Genomic DNA, 27,821 nt, shown 5'->3' on the forward strand with positions numbered 1-27,821 from the left:
CAAATAATCTGATGAAACCCCACCACTATTTTTCATAATCAAGTCCTTTTTATTTTTGCCTTTAATAGAAAATAGATATTTTTTCACGTATACATTCTGATTATAATTTCCCTAAGACAAGGAATTCCTCCCAGTTCCTTCCCATAGACGCTTGAATCCTTACTCATCCCCACCCATTTTCCCACTGAAAACAAACAGGCTTCTAAGGTATAAAAATAAAATGGAATAAAGTAAAATAAAGCAAAAACTAACCCATTGGAGTTGTACAAAACAAACAAGACGATGGAATGGATCCCAAGAGAAGATGCAAGAAACAGAGATCCACTTTTGTCAAGAATCTGATGAAAACACAAACTGGAAGCCATAATATATACACAAAAGACCTACAGAGCAAAAGGAAAAAAGAGAAATTACATGCAAATAAAAATAAAAACAATGTTTTTTTTCTTTTTTTAATTTGGAAAAGGCTATGATGTGACATGTTGAGACAATGTTTAGACAATGAGTCTCCAAATATACCACTGACTTCCTTTTCTGTTGGGTACCTATTGATGGAAATGTGACCTACCCTTAAGAACAGTTTTTCCAGAGAGACTTGGAAAATAAAGGAGGGAAATAAAGTTCAATTTTTGAATTGTTATCAATTTTACATTGATCCTGAGTTAGGCATGGTGGGGTGTGAGTGGTGTCATGTATCCACCTCTTTCCATTCTAGAACCCCATGTTCTGGTTCCTATGCAGGAATGTGCATGCTGCCTCAGCCTCTGTACCTTCACATGTGCATTAATCATGATGATTTACAAGGCAAATTAAAAATGGGGTACAGATCTTAACAGAAAGTTCTTAACAGAAGAATCTTAAATGGCCAAAAAGCACTAAAAGAAATGCTCAATGTCCTTAGCCATTGGGGATATGCAAATCACAAGAACTTTCAGATTCTATCTTATACCTGTCAGCATGGCTAAGATTAAAAACACAAGTGACATTACATGGGGCTCTCTCTGATTCAGACTCTGTTGCCTGCCTTTGGATCCTTTCCCACTGGCTGGGCTGCGTTGTCTGGTCTGAGTGGGAGAAGATGAACTTAGTTCTATGTCACCTGATTTGCTGGGGGTGAGAGGGTGGGAGTGTGGATTGATGCCACAGGGAACTCCCCCTTCTCTGATGAGAAGAGGAAGGGAGAATGAGGGAAAGGAGATGGGAAGATGGGACTGACGTAGAGGAGGGAAGGGGTCTGTGGTCACTATGTAAATTGAATAAATAAATAATTAAATGAAGATACTTACAGCCAAACATTGAGATTGAGTATGGAGTTTCCTATGGAAGAATTAGGAGAAGGACTGAAGAGATGAAGAGGATGACAGCCCCATAGGAAGAACAAGAGTATCAACTAACTGGACCCCTCAGAGCTCCTGCGGACTAAAGAGCACACATTGGTTGGGCTGAAGTCCCTGCTACCTAAGTACCTTGTCTGGACCCAGTGGGAGGTCCTGTGGAGGGTCGATGCCCCAGAGAAGGGGGATGCTAGAGGGGTGAGGTGGGACTTTGTGGGTGAGGTGGAAGTGGGTGGGTGGGGGAGCACCTTCTTAGAGGCAAAGGGAGGAGGGAATAGGATGGGAGGGTTGTGGAGGGGGTCTGGGAAGGGGAAATCACATTCAAAATGTAAATAAATAAAATAATAAAAACAAAAAGAACCACTGATTCTAAAAGAATAAAATAAAATAAAAATGTTTTTATTATATTTATTATTTATTTATGTATTTATTTTCTTATTCATTGTGTATGTATAGACCTGCATGTCATGGTGTGCCTGTGGAGGTCAGAAAACAGCTTGTAAAAGGTGATTCTCTGCTTCTGTCGTGTACATCCCAAGGATTTAACTCAGGTCACTAGGCTTGTTGGCAAGCACCTTTACTTGCCAAGCTATCTTTTTGGACCAAAGTGTTTTATTATTTTTGAAAGATAATTCATTGTTATCATAAAAATGATACACACTTATTAAAACCTAGCAGAAAAGTATAAAGGAATATTCATAGATTGCAGAGCTATTCTAGGCCCCTTGATATTTTGCATTTCTAGTCTTCCTTTTCTTCATAATTCATTTATATCCATCATTATATATATAATATAATATATATATTATATATATTGTCTGTTTTCAAATCTGGATGTATATGCCATTTGTCAATAGTGTTATTTAATATTCTGCTAATAATATGTTAATGTTTTCCATAGTACTAGATAGCCCTGAGACAAGACAACTTTATTTATGTAATACTACCTGGTCACATTCATGCCTGAAACCTGCAACTTAATTTGTGAATGACATTCTATTATTGTCATTGTACTTCTATTTAGAATTCATAATTTTAGCAAAATTTCTTTGAATCTGTGAGAAGAAAGTGAGAGTACCCCACCTTTGCCACTTGTTTGAAGCTAAAGGATAATAAAAATTGATGGCAGAAGAAGAGAAGTGAGATTCAAGACAAATAATATGTGATCTGAGCCAGGGTTCTGAGTCCTGTGCAGATTTAACCTGTGCACATTTCAGTTCCCCTTGAATACTACACGTTGAAACAACAGATTTGACTCATATAATGCTCTCAGTGTGAGAAATTTGAGTTACAGGAACTGACTATTGGACACAGGATGAACTGAAAGTACCATTTCAACTCAAATGACTCATTGATTCTCCACATATTCTAGAATTGCACAACACTTTACCAAACAAGTGAATATTTTGCACATAATAGACATAGGATGGATTTATTTTGTAAAACTTTGAAAAAATGTACACAGGATTGCTCAAACCACTCCGTTTAAATGTGTTGTGTGGTGAGCAGTATCTCGTGCTGGAACGCACTAGCACATAACAGTTGTTTTCTGAGTGAACATTTCCCCTCCTGAATGAATATTTTCCAGTGTTTAAAAAGCCTTCCCTCCCAGTGGGATTTAATTTAGCATTTAAAATATATCATTTTGTCCCTTTGGTGAACCCATGCTTTAGTGATGAGAGAGCATTCCCTCTGCTGCTGAAAAGAATCTTCTGCACAGCAACATCCTGGACAGCCCTTAATCTCTTTCTTGTCCAGCTTTTCTGAGCTGTCTTTTTAGTTGCTCACAAAAAGTGTTCCACTCCACTTTTCCTTGGGACAAATCAAAATAGTCCTCTTTCTGGAGCCATCGGGACAGGCGATGGTAACTGTGGAGCCTCTGCCTATCAAGGGGCTCCAGAAACAGCAGCAGGAGGCGAGTGGTCCCAGGCCTCGCTACCAAGTAGTAAGTGGCCAGCCTTAACTCTAGATTGCACCAGGAACTTGCTAAGGCTTGGCCTGTGAGCACACAGAGGGTGGCTCTGCTTTTGCCCATGCTGGTAATCATGGATTCCATCCTGTCATTTCCAATCCCAAAGTCCCTGTCAGGCAGGCACAACCTCAAGCCCTCACCTTCAGGAGGGGCTTTCTCCAAAACTGGAACCAGTTCGTCCAGCACCCAAGCTTGGTCCTCCTCACAATAGGATATAAAGACATCATAGTTGAATTGGCCTCTGAGTCTATGTCCACATAATTTCCACCAGCAAGTATGAAAGAGTGTCCAGAGGTGATGAAGCCAGGACCATTTATGACAGCTAATCAGAGGAAGGATAATCAGCAGAAGCAGCAGAGTGACACTGGTGAGAAAGCCCCAAAACTCAGTGCTATGTGGGCAATTGGTAGCAAGGAAGGAGAACAGTAGACTTTTGGAATAGTCAGAGGCATTAGCCATACAGATGGATTTTTCCAGCCCATAAACAAAAGTGTTTGGGGCCCGTGTAGCCCAAGACTCCAGCCAGGAAGTTTCACACTGGCAGGTAAAGGTGACATCTGAGAAATAAACATACTGAGGCATCTGAGGAATGAATTCCTGGAGGTTGCTGTTCATCTCCAGGGCACTTTCGGAGTTGAACAGCAGTAGTTTGAGGTCCAGCAAGCCCTTAAAGCTGGACACAGAGAGGTTCCTGAGATTCAGGTGGCTCAATGCCAGTACTTGCAACTGAGGCACTTCCTTCAGTAGCATCTCTAGCTTAGTAGTACTTGACTCATAGAAAAAATTAAGGTACCCCAGCTCTAGCACACGCAACCTGGGCATCCCAAACAGATGAAGGTCTACTGCATTGCTGTTGTCACACCAGATAAAGAAATGTTCCAGGAGAGGAAGTTGTTGCGGGAAGAATCTCTGAAGTTGACTGGTTGAGAAGGTGAAGCTGTAGCCACGCAAGGTGAGGTGACGCAGGGAGGGAAAATGAATTGTGGTGGTGTCTGGTTTCAGTAATAGAACGGAAGTTTCTAAGGTAAGGTTCTCCAAGAATAAGAATGGCTCGCCACTGGGAACCATAAACTGAATACATGTTTCTGCTTGTATTTCTAAGCTGAGGAGCATTGGGAGCCAGGGAGGATATATGTCCAGCATTGGAAAAGAACCCAGTTTTAGATGTCTCAGCAACTTGGGACCCTGAAGTTGTGCACCTGAGATATGCTCTAAGTAGGTACCCAGAAGGTTCAAGGTAGTCAGAGCGGGAAGACTATAGAGCCAGCCTGGTTTGAGTACTTTAATTTGATTCCAACTCAAGTCTAGTGTCCTCAGCCACCTCAGTCCATGCAGACTTTCATTGGATAAACTAGAGATGTTATTGCCACTCAGCCAGAGCTCCTGGAGCTGTGACAGAAAGGAGAAAGCCCCATGGGGTACATCACAGAGTTGATTGTGGGACAAGTCTAACACTTTTAAGTTTGTGATGAACGGTCCTTCTGGAAGCTCCAAGATTGGGCCAAGCTTATTCATAGATAGGTTGAGCTTTTGAAGTTGGGGTAGAGTACGTAGAAACCTGATGGGAAATGATTGCAGATGGTTATCATGAAGGCTAAGGAATTCCAGGGCTTTATAAACCGGGAGATCTCCATTTTCCAAGATGTTTTGGATTTTGTTCTTCCCAAGATCAAGTGCACGAAGCTCAGAGTAGCCAGTCACACTTGCAGGCAGTTTTGTTATACCTGTACCCACAAGGGAGAGGAACTGCAAGTGGAGCAGTCCTGACATTATGAGATCAAGTGCTCTTAGTGGGGTGCCATCCAATATTAGAGAATGGAGTGTGAGGACAGACAAATCTCTGACACCTGCCTGCTTCAGCTGAAGGTTGTAAGATAAATCCAGCATCTCTAGAAAGAGTGCTCTTGGTTTGGTATTGGGTGTAGAAGAGGCACTCAGCAGAAGATCTGGGAAGAGCCTTTGAAGTTCCTGCAAGTTTGTCAGACAGCTGTTCCTCATGGTTAAATGCCTGAGACTAGTTGGCAAGTAGATGCTTTGGCTATAAGTCAGGCAGTATCCATGAAAGGAAAGACTACTAAGGGATCTGAGAGACTCTAAACAATTTGGAGGGAGGGACAGACTTAGGCAACAGGGAGCATGATGCTCAAGAAAAAGGTATTGTAGCTGGTCCAGTCCTTGAAAAGTCCTAGATGTGATGTTGGTTGTACCCAGTTGCAGCCTTAGAAGCTGTAGGGAGTGGAATCTACCAAAAGCATTAGCTGGAAGAGTAGGAACCATGCCCTGGAGGCAGAGTACCTCTGTATTTCTGGGCACTCTTTCTAGAGTCTGATTTATGTTTCTAACATTGGAACAAGATGCCAAAAGGTGCAGTCCTGGGGCCAAGGTACAGAATGGGATGTAGTGGGAAAGGTTAGGAAATAGCAAGCTGTCTGCTATGATGCAATCAGGGATGGTCCATGCCCAGCCAGTCAAGTTAAGGCTCACCAAAGTCAATAGTATCAGAATGAGGAGAACAGAACAGAACTGATGTCTTTCCATCCTTGGCACTGATTCTAGAAAAAGAGAGGAAAAGAATGTGGTAACAACTTATAGTGAAGAGCAATCCTAGCCTGGGCCTTCTAATATGCTTAACAACCTTGGGATTTAGGAGCATATTGGAAAATATCTTCTTAATCAAGATATTAATGACACATTTGCCAAGCAGAGAGTAAGTTGTGGCCATGTATGTGTGACTCCATGCAGGTAGTAAACCAGAGGAAACAGAAACATAGGAGGCCCAGAGAAGCCTGTGATGCTCCAGTCTCCCTGCTGGGGGTATCTGGCTCAGGCTACTGAGTTTATTGCAGGAGGCCATCATGCAAAACAAGGCAGAAAACGGACTTGTTCATTAGAGAGTACACTGGGAAAGGGAACCATGCTACTGACACCTTTATATCTGAAGAAAATTCTTAGCCGTGTGATAATGGTGGGCTGTTGTTCTTTACTAATGAGGCCATGAATCTAAATTATATCTTAGTCAAAGAAGCAGAAATTGGCAGGATTAGTGGTCTTACTTAAACATTCAGAAATAAGGAAATATTTCAGGTAGATTTTAGGGTTGAGTTTAGGGAGACAATATTTAAAAATAGTTCAGGTAAAATATTTAAAGGAAATAAGGAAGTAGGCTAATAAAAACCAAAGGAAATTATGTCTTGATATTTTGGAGCCTAGAATCTAGCACTAGGGTTGTAGGGTGGTGGTGATGGTAGTGATGGATGGTGATGGGCTATGTTCTCATTATTTATCTCTCTTCTTTCATGGAGGGAGGCCTCTGAGTGATCATAGTTAAATTAGTGGTTATGAAAGTTCCTGAAAAGTTTGGAAGAGACAGGAGAATTGTCTGTTGTTCTAGGGATTACAGGCACCAATTTGTCACAAGTGATGGGGACTGTCCTATTCAGTAGCTCATGCTCTTGTACAGACAATTTAGCATGGAATGCCATAGACTAATCTATTTTGCTTTGGTCACTTTCTCCTGTGTGATAACACACTGAGTCTGGAGGCATGTAAGGATATCGATTCCAAGGGTCTCTTTCTGCCACTCTGCCTTTGTCTCTGTCTCTGTCTCTTTGTCTCTCTCCCCCTCCTGAGCCTCAGATTTTACTGAAGGTCAGAAGAGCCAGAGAAGACTCCATCTTCTAAATGGCATGGCTTCATTGTAGATGCTCTTTGTTGATCTTATCCCGTCTTTCTACAGCAAAGAGTGGTTTCTTTTTTCTTTTTCCTTTCCTTTCCTTTCCTTTTTCCTTTCCTTTTTCCTTTCCTTTTCCTTTCCTTTTCCTTTCCTTTTTCCTTTCCTTTTTCCTTTCCTTTTTCCTTTCCTTTTTCCTTTCCTTTTTCCTTTCCTTTCCTTCCCTTTCCTTTTTCCTTTCCTTCCCTTCCCTTCCCTTCTTTCCTTTCCTTTCCTTTCCTTCCCTTCTTTTCTTCCTTCCTTCCTTCCTACCTTCCTTTCTTTCTTTTATTTCCTTCATTTGAGCCTTGAAGTGTCAAATAGTGTACCATGGTAATTTAAGCCTTCGTTTTCTTTTTAGTTTATCTAGGATGAATTCAGGGTCTAGAATAGGTCAAAAATCAAGGAGAGACCCAATGACCTTGGTGTTTAAACCCAGGCACTAGAAGCATGGGTTAGATAGCAACTTCTGTCTTAAGATATCAGGTTTGATATTATAACCCCAACAGACAAACATAGATTGTCTAAGAACTACTATGTCTCTTTTGGTCATCTAAACTGTGGCAACCCTTAGCCCAACTGTCCCCAGATTCTTCCTGGTTACTACTGACCCTGATCTTTGGCTCTGTCTCAAAAGAGGTAGATGCTCAGTAGTTTGCCTTCTTCCCTGCTGGTGTCACTAATGAGCATCTGCCTTGTTTAGAAAATCCTCTGTTATATGGACAGCATTTCTTACCTTTGACCATGGGATGGTGGACACAGATTCATGTTCTCAAGAAGAGTTCTTTTTCATCTCCCATAGTCAAAGAAGAAAACTTTTCTCTTCTCTCCACAATGGCTCCTGCTCTGCTGAACAGAAATATGTTATTGGTGATAGGTGGGAAGTTTCAGGGAAGAGAGAGCATGCTTAGTTAATTTTAAGAAAGGTGGAGCATGGCTTCTTAGACTGTTTCCTTTTCTTTCAGTTTTATGACTTCCTCATTCCTGGTGTACTCTGTGGGTTTCTGTTCTCACATACTTTGTATCACATCCTCCTGACATCTGAAAAAGCAGTCTGCATTTTGCTGGACCATTCTGTCTCTTAAATTAAGAGGGACTTACACTTTCTGCCATTTCTACCCTTCTTTTGTCTTCAGACTAAAGTTACTAGAGAAGTCTCAGGCGTCCTGTGATGTGATGCTCAGGTCCTTCCCCCATCAAACAATGAATAGAACTAGGCATGTAGTTGTAGGAGTAAAGACGATAGTGAAAGCACAGACTCCATTGCACAAAGGATGTTAGCTCTAGCAAGCATGCAGCTCTGAATCTGGTGTGGTTTTAGACATTTTATTAACAGAAGGCAATGAAGAGTTTTCTGAAGGGGTAGGTCTTTATTTGGCCGCTAAAGGTAATTTGTTTGTTAGAGGAGGCTTGTACAATCCTTGTGGCAATCGGGGTCAGCTCAAATGATACTTTCCATGGATGCTGTGTCTCAGAGTTTGTCTTATAAGCCTGAGACTATGTTCTTGTTTTGCCACTGCTCCTGTGTATGTGCATGCATATGTGCTCACATGTGTGCATGTGTATAGGCATCTGTGTGAGGATCAAAGGGAAAAATGAATGTTGATATCTTGTTGGTATCATGGGCCTTTTACCTTGTTTTAAACAGAGTCTCTGTTGTTTTTGTATTGTGTGTGTCATGGTAGTTGGTCCAAGAACTTCCAGGGATTCCTGTCTCTGTCCTAATTCCCCAACAGATTACAGATGTTTGTTCTGTATCTTTCCTTTTATTTGAGTTCTGTGCATTTGAACTTTGGTTCTCAGACTTGTGTGGCAAATGTGTTTGCCCACTGAATCAATTCTCCTGTGTCCTGTGATGTCCAGTCTTGATATCAGGTACCACAGTCCTTTCTTTCTTTAGACAGTAAGGCTATAGAGTAGCTTATAAATTTGCAATAGGGAGCTCAGTCTTTCCACCAATATTGGAGTGCAGAGAAGTGGGAGAAGAGGACGGTAGGTTTCTACATAAATGGCAAAATACTTTCCATAGAACACAAATTATAGGGATGCCATTCAAATTCATATCTGGCTTCATTTGTCTGAAATCTTCTGTTTGAATTAGTAGTCTTTTAAAAATTGTCATAAAAATAATGTGTCACTGGTAATTTCATAATACTTTGTTTTCCTTCAGGTGATTCCCCTCCCACTCCTTCCTCTCTCCCTTTAGGTTGCCTTCATCTTCTCTACAGCCATGCTTCTGTTTTCACGCCACATGCATTTGATTAATCTCTTTTTTCTCTTTCCATCTTTATCCATGCTAGATCTCCATCCATTTATGACTTCCGTTTCTAGTTTCATAACATATGCCCATCACTCTCTCCAGAATATCATCACATATACAAAAATTTTAAAAAGTTTCCTCCACACATGACAGACAATAGCATTTACCTTTCTGAGTCTAGCTTCCTGATCCAAATCTGTTGAATGCTAGATTTCATTTGCTTATATAGGAGCAATGAGATGAATGTCATCTTGGAGATATTTAAGTAGTACTTTTATTTCCTGTGCCAACCAGTCTGGTTTTAAGTAGCCTGCATGAAGCTCCTATTGTGTTACTAATTGAAGAATAAATTAAAGTTATTTTTATACATATTAATGAATTTTGACTAAAACATTTGGTTCTATAGTGTTTAAATGTTTTTAAATAGAATTCCACAGGTTCTTCAGTAATACTATTGTTATGACTACCTTGATCTTTCTTTTTAATAGTTGTCTTTCAAAAATTTTATATCCACTGTCTTAGTTAGGGTTTCTATTCCTGCATAAACATCATAACCAAGAAGCAAGTTGGGAAGGAAATGGTTTATTCAGCTTACACTTCCAAATTGCTGTTCATCACCAAAGGAGGTCAGGACTGGAACTCAAGCTGGTATGGAAGCAATGACTGATGCAGAGGCCATGGAAGAATGTTTCTTACTGGCTTGCTTGAGGAAGAGGGTGACCCTATAGGAGGCCCAGCAGTCTTAATTAACCTGGACTCCCAAGATCTCTCAAACATTGGACCACCAAACAGGCAGCATACATGAGTAGATATGGGCCCTCAACACATATACAGCAGAAGACTGCCCGGTCTGGGTTCAGTCAGAGAAGGTACACCTAATCCTCAAGAGACTGGAAGGTCCCAGGAAGTTAGAGGTCTGGTTGGATGGTGGTGGTGGGTGGAGATATCCTTGTGGAGACAGGGGTGTGGGGAGGAGATATGGGATGAGGAACTTTCAGAGGATGGATGGGGAGGAATAAAATCCGGAGTATAAATAAATAAACAAATAAATAAAAGATAAAAAATTAAGAATTCTTAAACACTGCAACGTACCATGTATCCCACTGACCAAAGGTAGAGGAGGAAGATGGCTGAGAGAACAGGAGGGACATGGACATGTTCAGGAGTAGTTCTTTGGGGCAATACCAATCTTCATTGTCAGCAGTCTAGTCCACTAGCAAAATGCCAAATGTGAATCATCAAGCAATGACTCTATCTACAAGACACTCTGAGGCTTTGACCTATTGGCAGGAGTCTTCTGAAGCAAAAAGCAGCCAGACCACCATAGTTTTGTGGTGTGTTTCTCTCTATGAAGTCACAACAAGTAAGATTATAGAAGAAAGCAAGATGAACCAATGCAAGAGCATCGTCTATGAAAAACTGCACGAGTGAAGACCAATGAAGACCAGCAAGGCAAACCAATGCCAGAGCATCATCCACTGTCTCTTGGGTTATACTTATACTTTTCCCAAAAATGATGTGTCTTCTCCAGCATCTGCTCTAGCAAAACATCACACGCCCTTTCACCAAACAATTTCCAGAAAAATACTGCATGTCTGCTCTCAGAAAAACATTTTCTCATGTGTTTGTGAATGCAAAACAGCTTCTCTTAAGAAAGCTTCCAGAAAAACATCACCTGACACAACTGAGTCTCCAATGAAACCGGAAATTTCCACTTTGGGAAAAGATTCTATATTCTTTCTCTTTTATCCTTCTTGCTAAAGCCAGAACTATGTGGCTGAATCTGCTTAGTTCTTCTGCTTACTGGGGCTACATTTTTCATCAGTTGTTTTCAGTGATTTCCTTTACTGCTTAAGCTTTTCTTTAATTCCTTTTCACAAGTTTAAAGCTTTGGTGGGTGGGGTCTTGGCCTGAGGTTCCCACTCCCTTCATTCTATTTAGCATCAGGGTTTTCTTTAAATATTTTATCTACTTAAACACTAAACGTAGCTTTTTTATATTCCCTAGTACACTCATTTTCCTCAGATGTTACATTTTGTATTTTTCCTTGCTTGGCTTGCCCCCTTTCATTACTACCTGCATAAGCAAAGCCACTAATAACCACATATAATAGTCAATGTCTTGAAATCTCTGCCTTCTTGAAGACACAGGCTGTCTTGAATATCCTTCAGCAATGCCATTAATTAAAATTGTTTTAATTTTGTTTTGGATAAGGCCAGAGAGCAACCATATTCAAAATATCATGAAACAGTCTCTGGGCTACTTATTAATATTATTTTCCTTTGAAACCTCTTGAACTGGACCATCATAATCTCCATTTCTCTGAGCACAAGTGTTTTCCATGTCCCTAATAGTATGGCTAATTAAGCCTTACTAAAATTTTTAACTGATTTCTTAATCTGAAGTTCCAAATCTGCATTCTACCAACAAACAGTATGGCCAGGCCTCTCACAGAAATACCCTACTCCCTAGTGTCAACTTCTCAGTCAGTATTCTATTACTCTGAAGAGACACTATGACTATGGCAATTCTTCCAAAGAAAACATTTAATTGAGTCTTGTTTACCATTTCAGAGCATAGCCTATTGTCTTCATGGAATGGGCATGGCGGCATGAAGGCATCATAGTAGCTAGGAGTTCTAAATCTAGATCCAAAGGTAGTAGGAAGAGAGAGATCCTAGGCCTGGCATGGACTTTTGAAGCCTTAAAGCCCACCACAATCATACACAATAAGGACACCATACCCATAAGTGAGTGCATTTAAAAACATTTATCAGAGAGGCCTTATCTTGCAGTAGATGGCAATTAACAGAGATACACACCCTGTCAACGTACAGAGAACTAGATTTCTGAGTGCTCAGTCACAGAGGGCACATCTCTATTACATCCCCTCTTCCAAGGCTTAAGGGTAATCACAGTGGAGCAGGAAGAGAGGTAGTTAGAACTAGAAGAGATGGATGACTACAGAGAAACAGTGTTTTCTGGACACAACAGGGCAGCTGCACATGGCAACTCTGTTTGCAACAAGGCCTGTACTATGATAGATAACATTATATTTAGACTTACTGTGCTTGAAAGATCAACTTTGCAAAAGATGCCTCTAACATGTCAGCGCCTATCTTGTACAGGCTGTACCTTAGCATTCCACTTCCTCTTCCCCCCAAAACTTTGAAGACTGTTCTTAAATAGATAGATCTTGTAAAACAACTGTTTTCTATCAAGATCCTACATTTTTAGCTCAAAAGACTAGCAGGTCTTTCTGTTTCTGTAATCAAACTTGCTTACTCTGCTCAATGATTAGAACAACTGCAAGACAATATGTTCAAATTAGACGCTTGCCTACATGTAATCTTGTGGTTTTTGTCTTTATGTGCTTTAGACAAGTATGACTAGATGTTGCATCTTGAGAGCTCTATCAGTTACAGTCTTGGTGCCATGAGTATCTAGAGCCAGTATTATAAAGCTTCTTACTATTAAATTAAAATGTATTCAAGCTCATGGTGAACCTCTGAGTGAGTGATCCCAGACCCACAAAATTACAAGCTCAAGCCAGACAAAAATCCTGGGTTAGAGAGAAATGGTCAAAAGTGTCATGTCTAGTTGAGGAGCTGCTGAAAACTGATAGCTTCTGTGATAGCAAGTGCCACTTTTCTTTTGTGTAAGCTCTATGATTTTGACTGTGCACCAGGGAAAAGGTCCTCACACAAAAGCACTGAAGACCACAAACTGAGCTTGCTGGGAGGAGAAATGGGAAAGGGATGCTCTGTAGTTTTATTTTAACTAATAATGTAAAAAGGGGGTGTGTGAGTAAATAGTCCATAGTGACTAAAAAATGTTATACCCGGAGGAAATCAATTTATAAAAATTTTCAATCACTAAGAATTGCAGCTGTATTTTCTATAGAAATACATAAATATATGATCTGAGATGAGCTGTCTGAGGTGTTATGAGACATGTCAATATGCACCAAGCTCTGTAGCATTATGAAGACTATGTTTCTTCTATAGTTTCCAGGTAACTGTGTTGATACATTGGCTTCTATCACTTCAGGAGCATTGTTGAGTTAAAACCACACAGGCTCTTCATTCAGGCAGAGACTGAGACATAGAAATTGGTTGATAGATGATGTTCTAAATTAATTAATCCAAAGTGAGTTTTAAAATTTGGCTGGTCTATGCCCCAGACCTGAGAGTTTGGGAGTATACAGGTCTCAGGTCAGCTTTCTAGCAAGAACTGATATGCAGTTAACTCAAATATCAGCAGCCCAGGGAAGCTCAGGGCTCATTAGGCTTAGCAGTAGTGTAATGACCATAAGAATCCCATACAGAGTCAGAGCCCTAGGGACAAAGGATGTTTCTAATCTACGCAGCCATTGCTTAATTAGAGATTGGCTTATAAAGAAGTGGTTAAGACACAGTTTTGGCAACTGGGATGGTCATCTGAAGATTTTTTTTCTCAGCCCGGAATTGAGGAACATAGGTGTGATGAACAGCCAGATACTACATTATTGTCATCACATTGCAAGCACATTGTTGCCCATAAGCAATGATGTAAGTTCACATACATGTTTATCAAACTACATCCACTTCTCTAGCCTCATTTCTGTTTTCAATGCTTTTTGAGTTTTAGTCTCCATTCTCTGGTGTTTATCATTTTAATCTGACAAAACTATTTGTAGGGTCTAGAAGAGGGTGTTGGATTCCATGGAGCTGGAGTTACAGCAGCATGTGGGTTCTGGGAATTAAACATTGGTCCTCTAGAAGAAAGGCCAGTGCTCTTAACCACGGAGCCATCTCTCCAGCCCTTAGATCTCTGTTTAGGAAGGTAGGTCAGAGACCAGCTGCCCAGCCCTTAGTAAGCGCCTGGGCCATTTGAAGAGCTTTGTTGTTGTTGTTCTCTTTCCTCTATGCAGTGGGATTCTTTCCCAAACACACATTTACTCTTAAAAGTTTTTATTCTATGATATATTTTGTGAACTGGACATGTTTGCTAACTTGTGAAAATTCTCATTATTCCTAGGGAATGCAGCATGAAATGACTGATAGGCTGGAGTGGAACAATGAAGCTGAAATCTTTATTTTTATTTACCTGCTTGGTCCTGTAAAAATTAGGAAAATGTTTGAAATAGCAGTTACTTTTAACTTGCACACAGAGAATGCAAAGCATGAATATTAATGGGGCAGCATGATGTTTTGATATCTGTGGGCGCTGTGTAATGCAGACCAGATTAACACTATTTTCTGCAACAATTAATTTTTTCAGGATGAAAATGGCCAATGTTCCTTCTAGCCTTATGAGGCTAATGAAGCATTTTGTTGCTGACCACCAGAACTTACTTTTATCTGATTATAACCAGGTAGTCAGCAATTAAACCAACATTTCCTCATTCCACTCACACATCTCCCCTGACCTCTGACAATCACCTTTTGTTTCATCTTGTATGAGATAAATCTTCTTGATTCCACATGTGAGTAAAATCAGGAATATTTATTTGTCTTTCCTTGCTTGGTTTATTGCACTTCTGTAATTTTCTCCAGCCTGTGTATATTGTTATGAATGACAGAATTTCATCTTATTTTAAACACTATCCCTTAGCCTATATGTCTTCCTTATCCATTTATCAATTGATAGAATGTTGAATTGCTTTTACTCTCTGACTCTTATTAAGGATGCTGCACTGAACCTGGGAGAACAGAAACCTCTTCATATCATAATTTCATTTCTTTTAGGTCCAAACCCACTAAAGGGTTTTATACCTTCACAATAAAGGAGAATTTCAGGATCATTCTGTTTTTTATAATGGCTCTGTTCCTTTTCATTATTGGGGAGATATAATATATTGCAATGGAAGAAGATCTTATTAGTAGCCATTCTTTCATATCAAAGGGGAATAATACAGTTTGTATCCTTAAATATTCAGTTGCTTATTTCCTTTCTGTGATTAGAAATTATCAGAAACATAGACAGTAGCAGAAATTTTTAGAATACATGCTGATTTTTATTAAATATTGAAAGTAAATTGGACATTGTCAGCATTAGGTTTTATATTATATGAAGTTCATGAATGTCTTGAACAATCAAGAAAAAAAAATCTGTGGAATCCAAAACTTAGTCTTTACTTTAATAACAACTCAAGTAACTGATAATAGTTCAAATAATAAAATACTTACAAAAGATGTTATTTTATTTTTAAGTATAAAAATTGATAGCATTCTTAGTCAAAATGTTATTATCATAAACCTTAGGAAGTATCTAAATATGAACAGCATTGAAATTCCTTAATATTACTTCAAAGAAGTATATCATTAACTAAGGCTTAAAATAACTTATAATCATATGGTTTTTGATTATAAGTTTTGATTTGCACTTACAAACTTATTTAGTCTACCACCGTGGTTTAATTTTAATCTTACCTCCTTTAATACAAGGTCATCTCTCTGTAGGGCGATACTTTTCAAATATAATATATTGTTATACATTACACCCTTCCTATAAGGATCAAACCTCACAGGAAATTCTTCAGTATAAAATTTTAAATTGCATTCTTTTAATTTATTTTGTGTGTGAATGTGTGTAAATGAGGGGAAATGAATAAATATGACACAACACATGTGTAGAGGTCAGAACAATTTGAAGGAGTTAGTTCTTTCCTTCCACTATGTAGGTTGGATTCTGAGATTGAACTCAGGTGGTTGGGCCTACAGCAACCATCTCACCAACCCATCAATCTGATTGTGAGTGTTTGTGTGTGTGTGTGTGTATTTAATATATATATATATATATATATATATATGTATATATATATATATATATGTGTGTGTGTGTGTGTGTGTGTGCATGCTCTTTATTTAGATTGTCTATACAATATAATGTTAGAGATTATATTTATAATTATAATAAAAACTTGATCCCTATTAAGTAAACATTTTAGAACCCCCTCCAAAAAACACACACACAACATAAGAATAAGAACAAGAGAAAACCACAGAGAGGCCATTTTCTTAAGGATGTTCTCTCTCTTGATGCATCAGAGGAAGAGTGAGGCAACTCACTGTAGCATAGCTCATGTCTGTACACACGAAAGCAAATACTTTTCTATGTTCTATTTCCCCTTTGTTTTGTTTTCTAGTTTATTCTGGAAGGTGAGGCAATTGCTTCCATGACTTGTTAAGCTGTAGAGCTAGATGGACTTTTATACCTTGCTTAAGAAGAAAGGGCAGCCACACTGGAAGAGGTATAGCCAGAGCTTCCTCAGTCCACAATATTTCTCTCATATGCTTATTACTGTCATACTATTTTGGAGTAAACATTGCTTTTTATGTAAGGTCTTAGTTTTAGAAATTCTGGACCTTTCTGCATGCTCTCTCTATATACGTGTTACATTTAGTCTAAGTGATTTTATTAACCAAATTGCCTGAATTTCTCAGAAGAATTAGCTGCACTAATGAATGGGTAAGAATAAGGAAACACAAATGTTGGGCCAGCTCAGCTGTATGTGATTGCTCAGCTGCCATGCCTGACTTTCATCATCATGATTCATAGGTCAGGAGAGAACAGACTTTTAAAAGTCACTCTTTGACCTCTACATGTATAGCACAGCACACACATACCTACACACTTACACAAAATCAACAAGTTTAATACTTATTTTAAAAAGCATATAAAAACCTATAAATCACAAAAAAGAAAAGCATTTTCTCACTTGTTATTTTTCCAGAGCTGGTTTTAGACACAATATTGCCTCTTCTGGGCACAGAGCTTCTACTCTAGTGAAAGTGTGTGTGTGTGTGTGTGTGTGTGTGTGTCGGGGTGGGGGTAACTACTTTTTTGTAGAACATAGTAGTTCATTATTAATGAAGCATTTGCTTTTCAGTTTAATGTTATTGAACTTTTGCTACACACACTACATACAGACAAGCAAGAAGCACGTTCTCATAAGTTTTTCGTTTTGTCTAAGTTAACGCACTTAGTCCAATTTAATTTTTCTTCCACTAGGTTGCTTGATATTCTTGGCTTGGAGAAAAATAAAAACATCTCTGAGGTGTCACGATTTGTGCTTCTGGGCCTGTCATCTTCCTGGGAGCTCCAGTTGTTTCTCTTCCTAACATTTTTGTTGATTTATGTGGTTATTGTCCTGGGAAACCTTTTGATAGTGATGGTGGTCCAGGCTGACACTCACCTACTCCAGTCACCCATGTACTATTTTCTAAGCCATCTGTCTTTCATTGACCTCTGCCTGAGCTGTGTTGCTGTGCCCAAAATGCTAGGAGATTTCCTACAGAAGGAGAAGACAATACCTTTTTCAGGCTGTCTCGCTCAGGTATTCTTTCTTCACTTTCTGGGAGCCAGTGAGATGTTCCTGTTGACTGTCATGGCCTATGATAGGTACATCGCCATATGTAACCCTTTGCACTACCTGACAGTCATGAATAACCACCTGCGCCTTCGGTTGGTGTTTGGCTGCTGGTGTGGAGGTTTCATCCACTCTATCACGCAGGTTATCATTGTCATCCAACTGCCCTTTTGTGGCCCCAATGAACTGGACAACTTCTACTGTGATGTCCCCCAGGTCGTCAAGCTGGCCTGCATGGACACTTACTTGGTTGAGGTGCTGATGGTCTCTAACAGTGGCATATTGTCTCTTGTCTGCTTCTTGGTCCTGCTCTTCTCCTATGCTCTCATCTTGATCACTCTGAGAAGTCACCTCCACCGGGGCCAGAGCAAGGCACTGTCCACCTGTGCCTCTCACTTGACGGTGGTCAGCCTGATCTTTGTACCCTGCGTATTCATTTACTTGAGACCTTTCTGCACCTTCTCTGTGGATAAAGTAGTCTCTGTGTTTTACACAGTGATCACACCTATGCTGAACCCCCTCATCTATACACTCAGAAACGCAGACATGAAGCAAGCTATAGAAAGGCTGAGAAAGAAGCAAGTGGCAGCCCACTGCTTTGTAAGAGGATGATGATAAAAAATGTTGAAGGATGTTAAAGTTCTTTTTTTAAAAAAGTATGCATTCTTGATGCTTTTACTTTAATCCATGCACATGTAAAAGCCACTTTAGAAACTGGGTATCAAAGAGAAGATAGCACAAAATTATAAAACATTACATGCAATAATAATATGAGACATAGTTGGCTTTGTTGGGTGTTATTATGAGGCTGTTATTCAGGAGCATTTACTGGCTGACAAATTCTTTGGCCCTATCATCCAACATTAATTGCATGACAGGGGAAGAGAATACCTGGAAAGACTAATTCTCTACGCTTTTGTCTCCAGCATGTTTTCATTTAATTAATTTTAGTACTTCACTTTATTCAAAGTGGCAAAAGATATGATGTCATTTAGTGTCTTCCCTGCTAACAGTCCCTGCTGTATGGACACATTTACTGATGTTTTTGCAGTCTCTTTTGAAGTAGTGTGCAGTTCCTCTTGTCAACTCTCCAGCAAAGCCTGAAAACCCTCCAATTCCTCTGCACAATACACAAAGGGAATTGTTCTCTGCACTGCCAATGATTAAGATCACATATTAATCTGATAAATGTTTACATGTGTGAAGGAAGGAATGTTTGGATGATGGGAGGTACTAGCCTTCCTTTCTCTGTGGGAGAGTGTTCCTTAGAAGCAACATCTACTTTTATATGGAGTGCAAGTTGATGAGGTTTAGCTAATTCTAATATTTAATTCTAAAGAAGAGATTGAAGAAAAACAAAATGTGTTTTAGAGCACCTTCCCTCTCTTTGAGATACTTAAATTATAACCACTGAGTTGCAAATATACTTTGAGTAACAGGCAGTATTATTTACTTCATTTCTTAGAAATGATCTCAGGGCTGTTAAATTACCTGCTTGATATTAGTTTTTTTAAAAAAAAGCATAATCAATGGCATCATCTAAATGCAATAAAGATATCTTCAGAAGCACCAAAACACATCCCTGTCCTATTAGGGAAAGGGAGTTCAGCATTTCACCTTGTAAAGAGTGAGTCCCTTAATTTGATGTTTCTGTCTTTTCTGTCGTCTGTTGTGTTCCTAATCTGTGTTGATTGGTTGTGTGTCTCTAACAAAGGGCTTTGCTCAGTATTTTAGAAACAACACAGAAAGCATTATATAAGGAAGAAATGAAGGATACTTCACAAAAATCTTTCACAGAGTTTTATAAGTGAGTAAATTATAGACTTGAACAGACCGTAGCTGACTCAGATAACAAGCAATATACAAAACATATTGTTATCAAGAAATATCCACATGGGATTTCAAACATTTTTGTAGATATTTGTTGTATAAGGTTGCTTTTGATCTGTTGGTTGTTTTCAAAAAAGCTACTCCTGCTCAACTAACACAGAAACACACACACACACACACACACACACACACACACATGCATACACATGCTGCTCTGCTCTGAGTCAGGGGCACACAAAAGTTTATAACTTACAATTCAAGCTATGCATTAGTTTTAGGTTGTTAAGGTTGATTACATGGGAAATGTAAGGCAAGTAAGTGTGGTTGCTGCACTGTTTTCTTAAAAGCAAAAGTTTCAATGGACAAACTAAGCTATCTTAAGTGATCTCAAAGTGAATTGTGAACTGTGCTGTGAGGTCTAGGAGAAAAGTTCTAGTCTCTTAGAATATAAGTGATACTTTTATAAAAATGGGCCATCATATTCAGCCAAAAAACATACTAATTTTAGACAATAAAATTAATACTTTTCTCCTCAGAAAGATTTAGTCAAATTATATAGACAATTACTTGATTTCTACAGAATCTATTCAGAAACCTCAAATCTACATGTTCCCTATGAAATTTCACTCTAAATTTCATCCAGCTTTTAAAAATGTTTACTAATTTATTATCAGCATGTTTGTGTGTGTACAGTCTCAGTTAGCGGAAGTTCACATGTGCCACATTGTGCATGTAGAGCTTATAGGTCAACTTTCAGGAGTTAGCTCTTCCTTTCCATAGTCAGTTGTGAGGATGGTACTCAGCTCATTTGTTTTGTGCTGTTGGTATCTTTACCCATCTACTGAGCCATCTTGTGGGCCCAGTTTATCTAGCTCTGACACAAAGTTCTTTTAGCCCTTTTCTGCTCATGGGGGGCATTTATTCTATTCATGATATAATATAATGATAAAACTTTAGCAACATTTTAATATTTTCTCACCTTAAACCAATCAATATTTATAAAGAGTCTTTGATGATTGCTTAAGCTTTTGTATTTACATATCTCAAGAGGAAAGATCCTGATTGATTGCTAGCTCTTAAAAAGTGTCAGTTACTAGCTATTAGTTTTATTTTATTTTTTAATTTATGAGCTACTAGTTACTTTCGGTTATATTGTAGAGATTTGTACTGCCAGAAAAATACGCTTTCTGCTTTTGTCCTTGGGGTTTATGCTTAAGAAAGTGTTTGTATGTATATGAATGTACACATACATTATGCATATATGCACTGCTGTGGAAAGACATTTCACATAACAGAAACAAACTTTGTAAGAAGGGCGGTTGAGGTAAGAGAGTACTGCCCCCTGTTACTAAAAGCCTTGTCCTCTTCTCCCTCTATTCTGCACATATTTTTTCAGAAGTTCTTTGTTTACAATAACAATCATTAAATGTACTGGTAATAACATAATTATTAAAAACCCTACCTATCATAGAGTGGTTCATGGAAAGATTTAAGTGGAACTCTGTTTCAGACAGGAATATTGCAGAAATAGGAAGCTACCAGTTTTGTGACCTAAACTGAAACAAGCCCTTTACTGGCACCCCTTTTCCTTTTAAAGTTTGTAGCTGAGTTGTAGAGTATATTCTGCAGCACAAGTACATTTGCACTCCCGCTTTAAGTTTCAGTTCTCCAATAATTTTTCTGACTTTAAAATTATTTTTACTAATATGTCAATATTTCCAGCTTTTCAGACTGAAAATAATTGCTATCATCTGTGGGTTACACCCAGTAGGATTCTCTGCCCAGGCAGTGTGGACCTGCTTCTATAGGTTGCCCGAACTTCTCTATGACTCTTTCTCTGATCCAGTGTCACCACTGAACTCAGTACTGATGTCATAAAGCTAGCATTTGGTAGATGGACATTCTATTTAAACTGTGTGACAGAGCCTTGTCATCTGGGCTATAGAGTCTACATTAACATGTGAGAGGTCACTGAGGTAAGGCTTGGACTCAGGAGAATTGGTAGTTTAGAAGGTGAGGACCAAAGGTCTGCTCTGTCTGTATTGTCATGTTTTCTGACAGAAATTCAAACATTCTAAGGAATTTCCATGGAAACTAGTCCTTCAGTAATTCTGAAGGAATGAGAAGAGAGCATATTTGGATTTTTCTTAGCATTGTTTATAGCTTTGAAACCTATCAATTGTCCATTTCAATTCTTGTGCTGGGTCTTACAGATATGTGTGTGAGGTCTGTGTCCTTTTGTTATCTCTAGACTTCTAAAGTAACTTGCTGCTCTTGTAGTGGACTAGAGAGTGTTTCCTAAAACTCACACACATAGGCTCATAACTGCCTGGGACTCAATGCCAAGGGACCTAATGCTCTCTTTGGTCTTTGTGGGTATTGCATACAGGCACACACACACACACACACACACACACACACACACATACACATAGTCAAAAATAAATTGCAAAACTAACATATTTGTTTAAGGCTTTAATATAATCATTTTATAAAATAAAAGGTTAAATTAATCTGGATTTACAAAAATGTAGAGAAAGTATTGTATGTACACCTCAGGCATAATTACTGAACTATGCCTTGTTTTCAGACATATTAAGTTTTGCTTAGTAGAAAGGCTTCCTCCACTGGTTTGATTTTTGAAAAATTGTCACACTATTTAACAGTATTTGATTTTGACCTTCAAAAGACTGTTTAGCAGAGTAACCTAGTCCATAATAAATTGTTTCCCAGTTTAAACAAATGCTTTCTTTATAACCTAGAAAGGCAGAGTATAATAAACTATGAACAACAAAAAGGACTTTCATATTATCATGTGATAGTCCTTTTGCCTTAGGAAATCACTTTAACCAAAGTGAACTCTATTTGTGTTCAAATTATCAGTTTTTCTCCTGTTGTGGCGGTGTTTTTCAAATACAGTATTTAGACTTGATTTGAAAGTTTATACTGTGATTTGGTAAACAATTTTATATTGAGTCAAAGGTATAATTTTCTATACCTGTCAAGTTACTTTGCCTTGAAGATCTTGTTAATATTATCATATAAAATAACCAAGAGGCTGATTTCACAATGTTACGTCCAATTTGTAAATGGGTATAAACATTTTCCTAATTTTAAAAGCATATAAATTATTTCCTGACTGATTCTATAGTTTTCAGTAGCAATTTTAAGCATCATATTTTCCCATTCCTTGAAAAGAGTTGGAGTAATTTTGAAAATGACTTCATTACTTACTAACTAGTTCGCCCTAAATTAAGAGGAGCAAATGCAGATGGCATTCCAGCTGTAGGAGTACACTCAGATACAGAATGAGTTCTGACGATGGATCTAGTCCAGGAACAATGGCATGGCTTGACTTGAGAGAGCTTGGGAGAGAGAAAGATAGGAAAGCAATGTAAGAGAGGGAGAGAGCTGAAGGGGAGAAAGAGGGGACAGGAGAAAGGAGGAATGCTCATTCCTACACTTTGGAGATGACACTTGTCATATAGATCAGAAACCACCTTTAGCTTTCCTATGCAGAGTCCACTGATCTAGTGTAAATTTCTTAATACAGACTTCCCTTTTATCCATAAAAATTTTTTATTTCAAGTTCTTAGGGTGGTTAAAACTGCTATGATGGGGCCTCCCCAAAGAGGATAGCCAGAGTAACTGTTCTGTGATTATGGAAGTTTCACTGTGGGTAAAATAAGAAAAGACAATTTTCAACAGTTAAAATTACAATCAAGAACAAAGAATTTTAAAATTATTCATTCACTTGTCAATGACTCCTTTTATAAATTTCAAGTTTGTAAAATAGTTTAAAGTGTGTGGCAATACTATTTTACTTGAAATTTTGTAGTAGTTTTACAAGCAAAATGAGATTCTGACAAGCCGACTTCCTCTCTGTGCTTCATTTGTTTTACCAGTCATTAAATAAATAGAGTGATCTCAAAGACACTTTGTGACTTTATAGCTATGAGAGTTGCATAAACTATAGTCTAGTTTAAGTAAAGTTGTATTAGGAGCCATCTAGAATAGGCTAAGACTAGTAGGTGGTCTTCCTAGAGGTGGCCCACTGTTTTTTGCATGACAAATGGTGGGTGAGCTATGTGAGGCATGGCTCCATGGAGACTTCATCCCAGGATTCCTTCTTACAGCTGATAAGCTTTTCCTGTTATTATTAAATATACATAACAATCACTAGGTATTAGCCTACTCTATTGGGCAGATTTCTGCAGCTCAATGAAGATATACTGTCTTGTAGTGATACTATATAGACTGATAATTTTTCAATTTTTAATGATAATTCTATAAGAAGTCCTAAAATTATATTAGTGATCATTAATAACTTTTATAAGAGGACTGCTATTAAATCCTTTCTGATGTCAAAACTGCAATGAGAACTCTGCCAGTCATCAAGTATCATGAGTTATTGTTTCTGAGATATAAAGCAGACATTTACAACTTAGAATACATATCCATTAATTAATAAAACAATTAACCAACAGTCATAAAAGGGAAATAACTATTTTACGTGCAAGGACAGATAATAAAATATCAACTTGGTTTATCTATACAAAATTTCAATGTTAACTTATTTATGGTCTTTAACTATTTGTTAATCTGTAGAGCTAGTGACAGATAATGAATTTCTAGTATTAATGGATATACATGTAAACCTCTTTGTTGTAAACTTCTTATTCAATTTATGTGTAAAATCGTGGTAAACTTTTTGCCATGTGATCATGTGTTTTGAAAGATGTATAGGTGCTGAGGAAAAAGAAAGCTGAGAGAAATTTTTGGAGAACTTTTTGGAGAAAGAATTTTAGAATTTTTCTAAAGAGAGACTTTTTTGGAGAAGTACTCAGAAATAAAGATTAAAATCACTATACAGAGTGTTTTCTTCCTGTGACTTTCACTAGCAGGCTGGGAGTTCAGAGCTGTGAAGTTTGTGCAGAGATATGAACAAAGCTATTTAATTTTCTGCTGTTTTGCAATGAAGTGATAGATGGACAGGGGCTCTGCAGTTTCTGGCTTCAGAGGAACTCAGATAGGCAGCCAGCTACCATTGTGAAGTAACTTAGACTTAAGATAGTTAAAAGCGATTATTATAATAAAAGCAACTGTAATGTTTCCCAAGACCAAGTCTCGCTCTGCCTACACTTTCCCTTCATGCTGCAACTGGCCTCCCTCAGCCTTACTGAGGCAATGTAAAGATAGAACTTTAAACGACTGGTTTGGTCCTAGGAATGTTTTATTTTTCTATGTTTGCATCACATAGTTTGACACACTTGAAAACGTTACTCATACACAGCTATCTGAGTTGATTTCAACATCTTCTGCTCCAGCCCATTGACCTGCATATTATTTTGTGTTGTTCTCATCCAGCTGCTCCATCTTTAAATACCAATATTTTAACTCCCATTGAAGAGAAAGATCTTTTTTCTCTTTTTTTATTCGATATATTTTTTTATTTACATTTCAAATGATTTCCCCTTTTCTGGTCTCCCACTCCCCGAAAATCCCATAAGCCCTCTTCCCTCCCCCCTTTTCTCCCATCCACCCCTTCCCACTTTCCTGTTCTGGTTTTGCCTTATACTGCTACACTGAGTGTTCCCCAAACCAGGGGCCACTCCTCCATTCTTCTTGGACATCATTTGATGTGTGGATTATGTTTTGGGTATTCCAATTTTCTAGGCTAATATCCACTTATTAGCGAGTGCATACGATGATTGATCTTTTGAGACTGGGTTACCTCACTTAGTATGATGTTCTTCAGCTCCATCCATTTGTCTAAGAATTTCATGAAATCGTGGTTTCTAATGGCTGAATAGTACTCCATTGTGTAGATATACCACATTTTTTGCATCCATTCTTCTGTTGAGGGATACCTGGGTTCTTTCCAGCTTCTGGCTATTATACACTTGATCTTAGCCAAAAGGCCGAGAAGCGATACTTCTGGCTATTATAAATAGGGCATGCTATTATGAACATAGTGGAGCATGTATCCTTATTACATGCTGGGGAATCCTGTGGGTATATGCCCAGGAGTGGTATAGCAGGATCTTCTGGAAGTGAGGTGCCCAGTTTTCTGAGGAACCACCAGACTGGTTTCCAGAGTGGTTGTACCAATTTGCAACCCCACCAGCAGTGGAGGAGTGTCCTTTCTCCACATCCTTGCCAACACCTGCTGTCTCCTGAATTTTTAATCTTAGCCATTCTGACTGGTGTAAGGTGAAATCTCAGGGTTGTTTTGATTTGCATTTCCCCAATGACTAATGAAGTTGAGTGGTTTTTAAGATGCTTGAAGAGAAAGATCTTAGGGCAAGTAAAAGCCTAGATAAATCTGAGATGTTACCATTCAGGAAGAACAGAAATGTGGTTTACTCATTTTTTTTCCTATTTCTTTAAACGCTTACTGAAAGCTGTGCCTGACTAGGGACTTTTCTCTCCTGTGGCTCTATAGGAATATATTTCAGGTGGGTATCAGAAATGACCATACATTCTAAGATTTTGACAAGATGTTTCCTACTCAGGTTCCTCTCGCTCTCCTGCCAGTTAGCATGTTTTTCAGTAACTGAGTAGTGGTGATTATGTGTTTCTTTAAAACATGCAATGCATATTAGTGGTGTGTGTGTGTGTGTGTGTATGTGTGTGTGTTTGTGTGATGTATTCAGTTCTTATAATACTTTATATTGTGATGTGTGCCATTATTTTATAGCTATTTTTTAATGAAATTATATATTTTTTATTAGATAGTTTTCTTTATTTACATTTCGAATGTTATCTCCATTCCTGGTTTCCCCTCCAAACCCCCCCCCCCCCCCGTAACCCATCTTCCCTCCCCCTGCTCACCAACTCACCCACTCCTGCTTCCTTGTCCTGGCATTCCCTTATACTGGGACATCGAGTATTCTTAGGACCAAGAGCCTCTCCTCCTTCTGATGTTCAACCAGGCCATCCTCTGCTACATATGCTTCTGGAGCAATGGGTCTCTCCATGAGTACTCTTTGGTTGGTGGTTTAGTCACTCGGAGCTTCGGGGGAACTGGTTGTTTCATATTGTTGTTCCTCTTATGGGGCTGCAAGGTCCTTCAGTTCCTTCAATCCTTTCTCTATCTGAGCATTACTCTATTCATATACTTCCCAGCCTACTTTTATTTTTTACAGTACAATTGGCATCCCTCTCCCAGTCCACCCTCCCACAGTTCCTCATTCCATTCTTCCTCTGTCTTCAAGACGATGTCCCCACCTCCCCCAACAACATCCCCACCCCCAGCCAGCCTCTCTACTCCCTGGGGCCTCAAGTCTTTTGACATTAAGATGCATCTTCTCTCACTGAGGCTAGACCAGGAAGTCCTCTATTGTGTTGGGGACCTCAGACCAGCTCAGGAGTGCTGCCTCATTGGTGGTTCTGTGCATTTAGTGTTTTGATTATTATGTTACTAGAGGATTTTCTTTTCTGGTCCAATCTATTTGGTGTTCTGTTGGTTTGGGAAATTTTCTTCTATGATTTTGTTGAAGACCTTTTCTGGTCCTTTCAGCTGGGAATCTTAGCTCTCTTCTATTCCTATTATTTGTAGGTTTGGTCTTTTTATTGTGTCCTGGACTTTCTGAATGTTTTCAGTTAGAAATTTTTTATGTTTTGAATTTTCTTTGACCACTGTGTCAATATCTTCTGAGGTATCTTTTATGCCTGAGATTCTCTCTTCTACCTCTTGTATTTTGTTTTGATGCTTGCAAAACTTCTTTCCAAGGTTTTCCATCTCCAGAGTGGCCCCCATTTGTCTTTTCTCTATTCTTTTTACTTCCATTTTTTGGTCTTGGACCACTTTGTTCAATTTCGTCATCTGATTGTGGAAGTTAAGATAGTTTATTATCATGGGCATAAGTTATATGACAGTTTCAATATTGTCTACTAATTACATCGTTTAATTTTATATAGTAACTGAATAGATCAAATCATAAATTCAATATAGAAAGATCCTAGTGTACAGATTAGGATTATAAACATGAAAAGTTTATTAATACAAAAAAGTTATGATGTTTTTTCTGAAACAGTAATTCCATCATGTACATTTTATAAAGGAAAACACAGAAAGATTAAGAGCAGACAGACATCTTTACTCTGAGTTGCACAGTCAATGAAAGTGCTGACTTACACCACTCCATTCTTTTTTTTAATAAATAAATAAATAAAATATTTTTTTAGCAATGAAAAGATGTGAAAACTGGAAAGTTATTTTTTATTCAATATATTTTTTATTTACATTTCAAATGATTTCCCCTTTCCTGGCTCCCCACTCCCTGAAAGTCCCATAAGCCTTCTTCCCTCCCCCTGTTCCCCCATCCCCCCTTCCTACTTCCCTGTTCTGGTATTGCCCTA

At 38.5% G+C, this 27,821-nt stretch overlaps 2 protein-coding genes across 2 annotated transcripts; one reads left to right on the forward strand and one right to left on the reverse strand.

Moving 5' to 3' along the window:
- Positions 1 to 2,750: 2,750 nt before the first annotated feature.
- On the reverse strand, positions 2,751 to 26,565 carry LOC127691653 (toll-like receptor 11). Its single transcript, XM_052191629.1, has 3 exons — positions 26,300 to 26,565; positions 7,752 to 7,864; positions 2,751 to 5,858 (listed from the first exon to the last, which is right to left on the reverse strand). Exons 2-3 carry the CDS (start codon positions 7,759 to 7,761, stop codon positions 3,073 to 3,075), a joined length of 2,796 nt encoding a protein of 931 aa, XP_052047589.1. The 5' UTR covers positions 7,762 to 7,864; positions 26,300 to 26,565; the 3' UTR covers positions 2,751 to 3,072.
- LOC127690752 (olfactory receptor 4Q3) lies at positions 14,544 to 18,239 on the forward strand. Its single transcript, XM_052190288.1, has 2 exons — positions 14,544 to 14,630; positions 17,148 to 18,239. Exons 1-2 carry the CDS (start codon positions 14,544 to 14,546, stop codon positions 18,237 to 18,239), a joined length of 1,179 nt encoding a protein of 392 aa, XP_052046248.1.
- Positions 26,566 to 27,821: the final 1,256 nt, after the last annotated feature.

The sequence above is a fragment of the Apodemus sylvaticus genome, chromosome 8 (genome assembly GCF_947179515.1).
Source record: "Apodemus sylvaticus chromosome 8, mApoSyl1.1, whole genome shotgun sequence".
In the NCBI taxonomy this organism is placed as follows: Eukaryota; Metazoa; Chordata; class Mammalia; order Rodentia; family Muridae; genus Apodemus; species Apodemus sylvaticus.

Excerpts from the sequence above, each read along its gene's own strand:
- LOC127690752 (XM_052190288.1), top strand. The coding sequence starts at position 14,544 with ATGGCCAATGTTCCTTCTAGCCTTATGAGGCTAATGAAGCATTTTGTT. Across the intron at positions 14,631-17,147 it reads TTTTATCTGATTATAACCAG|TTTAATGTTATTGAACTTTT; the intron begins GTAGTCAGCAAT and ends TTTGCTTTTCAG.